General features: G+C 53.4%; 1 protein-coding gene across 1 annotated transcript; it reads left to right on the top strand.

The window, feature by feature from the left end:
* The first annotated feature begins 1198 nt into the window (after positions 1 to 1198).
* Positions 1199 to 3174, top strand: LOC103721272 (pentatricopeptide repeat-containing protein At2g27800, mitochondrial). The gene has a single exon (XM_008811409.3). The coding sequence runs from the start codon at positions 1397 to 1399 to the stop codon at positions 2801 to 2803; it is 1407 nt and encodes a 468-aa protein (XP_008809631.2). The 5' UTR covers positions 1199 to 1396; the 3' UTR covers positions 2804 to 3174.
* Positions 3175 to 3432: the final 258 nt, after the last annotated feature.

The following is a 3432-nucleotide window of genomic DNA, read 5'->3' as shown; positions in this document are numbered from 1 at the left end:
AATGGAGGCTGCCGAGGCCGAGCTGCGATCCGTGGTCGAGCACTTTGGTGGTGAGTTCTGAACTGAGTGTCCAGGGCTTGGTGCGTGATGCCGGAAGTCGTTAGAGGCTCCTTTGCTCCTTAGCTTCATGGTCACAACTCGGTCCCTTCCTCTAGCGCCAACTGTTGCTGGAAATTAGATCCGGAAGTGACCACTGGCTGAGAAGGAGGAGCTCCGGCAAGTGGTGCGGTGGTGGGCTGCGTCCTCTAGGGGACCTGCAAGAAGCCGGTGGCCGGGGTTTCCGGCGCCGGCCCTCCGATGCTTAAGTCAGAGGGGGGCTCTTGTGCAGAAAGAGAGAGATTGCATGTAGAAGTGAAAAGTCAGAAGTCCTCCCCTCTGAAAAGAGGGAGTCTTCCTTTTATAGGAGGAAGAACTGCTGCGCCGCGGGAAATCCTTCTCTATACAAGTTCTCGTACGAGGTTTTTGAACAGAACTTCGATAGGCGAGAGATGTAAGCACTGCGAGGTGTGGGTGCCAGGGTTACCTGCGATATGATTGTGCGAATTAATGAGTTATCGTCATGATTGGGCATGATTGTGTGAATTAATGAGTTGCCGTGGATGACTGGACGTGATTGAGTGAATCAATGAGTTGCCGTAGATGGCTTGAAATTTCGGGTTGGCTGGAGGTCCGGGGAGATCGTGCGCATTTAATTGTTGACAGTCGCTCAGGCGGAGATCGCGGGATTGGATCCCGGATGAGGAGGAGAAGGGCTTGATTTCCGGTGGAGAAGTCTGCTTCGTTCTTTGACCGGATTTTCTTCGGAATTGAGGTCGATCGGGTTCGGCTTGGCCGACATCAAAGCGGCAAGGCCGCGGGCTCTGCGGTCGAACGCCTTGAGGTCGAGCGCCTTCAGATCGGGCCCTCTAAGGTCAAGCGCCTTCAGGTCGGGCCCCCTGAGGTCGGACGCCTTTGAGAGTTGCTACTGTTGCGCTCGCCATCACGTGCCGGCGATGCATCTACGTATTTTGGGGCAATCCATTTTTCCTCCAATATTAAGGGCCTAATATTTAGATTCTCTCTCGTATGTTGTTGAATTGGTGAAGCATTGTTCTTAATCACCGAGCCTTCCACAATACAATGCCAGTGGAAGATCAAGAATTGGAGGAAACAACAACAATACTCAGGCATTGTATAGGAGAAGGGATAGGAAAAGGAAAACAGAAGACTTTCGTATCGTTTCTTAACCCAGCAACCTGCAACAAGAATTCGAAGGTAAACAATAAGAGAGTCGACCAAAACCAAGTCAGGACCAATAGAAGAAAGACGAAACAAGGACCGATTCCCATCGTAACCAACTGCATCCAAGCTCGTTACAAACCACGGCCGTGATTCCCGGTCCGAGCTTCCCATTCGTATGAGCCGGGTCCTGCGACTCCGGTCCGGTCACCAGCCCAACCACCCTCGTCCCGGTCCACTACATAACTCGTCGCCGTACCGCCGGCAGGCGGCAGCCAAAGGATCCCTCTCTTGCTCTGGAAACTATCGAAGAGAGATGAGTCGGGTTCTTCTCAGCCATCGCTGGAGAAATCTCTACTCTTCCACCAGATTCATCCTCTCCTCCTTCCACTCTCCATCCACTCCACAACCAATCTCATCCCATCCCAAAATCCTAACCCTAATTTCCCCCATTGCACGTCCCGATTCACTTCCCACCTTCCCCTACTCCACGACCAGATCCAGGCGAATCCCGCGAAGTAAACGATCCAAGCGAGCCCCGCCGCCCGTAGACCAAGCCCAGATCGACCGCGCCATCTCCGAGCTCCCCGCGCGCTTCACCTCCGCCGACCTCGCCGCCGCCCTCGCCCGCCACCCAGACCCCTGCCTTTGCCACGAACTCCTCCTCGCCGCCCTTCGCCATCCCCGTTTCCGCGGTCCCGCCCCCGCCGCCGCCGCAAACGACGACGACGACGATCATCTCTCCCCCTTTCTCATCACCATCAAGAAGCTTGGCGCCGCGCGTCTCTACCGCGAGATGGACGCCGTCACCTCGCTCGTCCTCTCCCTTCCCTCCCTCCGCCTCTCCGAGCCCTTCTTCAACACCATTATATATTTCTATGCCGAGGGCCGCATGCTCTCCAAGGCCATCTATGTCTACAAGCGCATGCGCGCCGCCGGCGACCCCACCGCCCGCCCCACCTCCCGGACCTACAACCTCCTCTTCGCCGCCCTCCTCGGCCGCGGTGCCAACTCCTACATCCATCACGTCTACATGGACTCTGTCCGCGCCCTCTTCCGCCAGATGCTCGACTCCGGCGTCGCCCCCGACGTATTCGCCCTCAACTCTCTCATCAAGGGCTACGCCAGCTCACTCCACCTCAACGACGCCCTCCGGGTGTTCCACCAGATGGTTCCGGTGTACCGCGTCGAGCCTGACGAGAACACGTACAGCTGTTTGATTCATGGCCTCTGCGCGCAGGGGCGGACAAAGAATGCGAGCGAGTTGTGGGCGGAGATGAGGGGGAAGGGATTGGCGCCCAGCGGGAGGGCGGCGAATTCGATAGTGAGCGCGCTAGCGATGGCTGGGGAAGTGGCGGAGGCGGTGGAGATGATGTGGGAGGTGGCGTGGATCGGGCGGGCGGTGGACGGAATCACGTGCCGGACGCTGCTGGAGGAGATTTGCCGGCAGGAGAGGGTCGGCGACGCGGTGGGGCTGTTGAGGGAGATGCACGAGAAGGAGTTGGTGGACGGGAGGATGTACCGGGAGCTGCTGCATGGGATTCAGGATGAGTTTGGTGATAGTTTAGATGGTGGTGGCAATTGATCGAGAAGAAAGCACCGAGAGAAACCTCTCCTCTGTTCAGGATGAGTTTAGATGGTCGGCTCTGTTCATTGGGGCATTTTCGCAAACAGATGCGGGTCGGCGAAATGGACCGAGCGGAAGGTTATTTGATGAAACTGGCTGAAGTTGCAGTGACCGAGGGGAGTGATTCGGTGGAAAGTTATTGCACACAGTTTGGCGAGGTGGCTGGAGGACAATAATGTATAGGTGTAAAATGAGACCACCGCCGGAATGGAAGAACAGCTGTGAAGGTTGTAATTTATAATTTTTATATTCTTTTTTATGTTTGGAAATATTTATGAGAAATTTACACATTTATGTTTGAAGACCTGAAACAACCCACTTAAATAAGCTTGATCATCTTAAAAAAAAAAAAAAAAACAACAAGAGACGTACAAACTAGGTGGACTCGTATGTGCCTGATCATTCTGGAAGTACGCTATAGGTTAGAGAGAGAATTACTTAGTGCACTTTGTAATATATTGCCATTTAACTTTTTTTTAGATATATCCATATTAGAGGTATATAAGCCATCCGTTGTAGCACCAAAAAAAAAAAAAACTAATTTTATTTAACAAAAAAAATATGAATGAGTTATAAATTTTATTTTT

This window comes from Phoenix dactylifera, chromosome 4, assembly GCF_009389715.1.
Source record: "Phoenix dactylifera cultivar Barhee BC4 chromosome 4, palm_55x_up_171113_PBpolish2nd_filt_p, whole genome shotgun sequence".
Classification (NCBI taxonomy): domain Eukaryota; kingdom Viridiplantae; phylum Streptophyta; class Magnoliopsida; order Arecales; family Arecaceae; genus Phoenix; species Phoenix dactylifera.
The sequence above is the reverse complement of the archived record's forward strand: the minus strand, read 5'-3'. Positions and strand labels throughout refer to the sequence as shown.

What these genes read in the sequence shown, in the direction of transcription:
- LOC103721272 (XM_008811409.3), top strand. Translation starts at nt 1,397, where the DNA reads ATGAGCCGGGTCCTGCGACTCCGGTCCGGTCACCAGCCCAACCACCCT.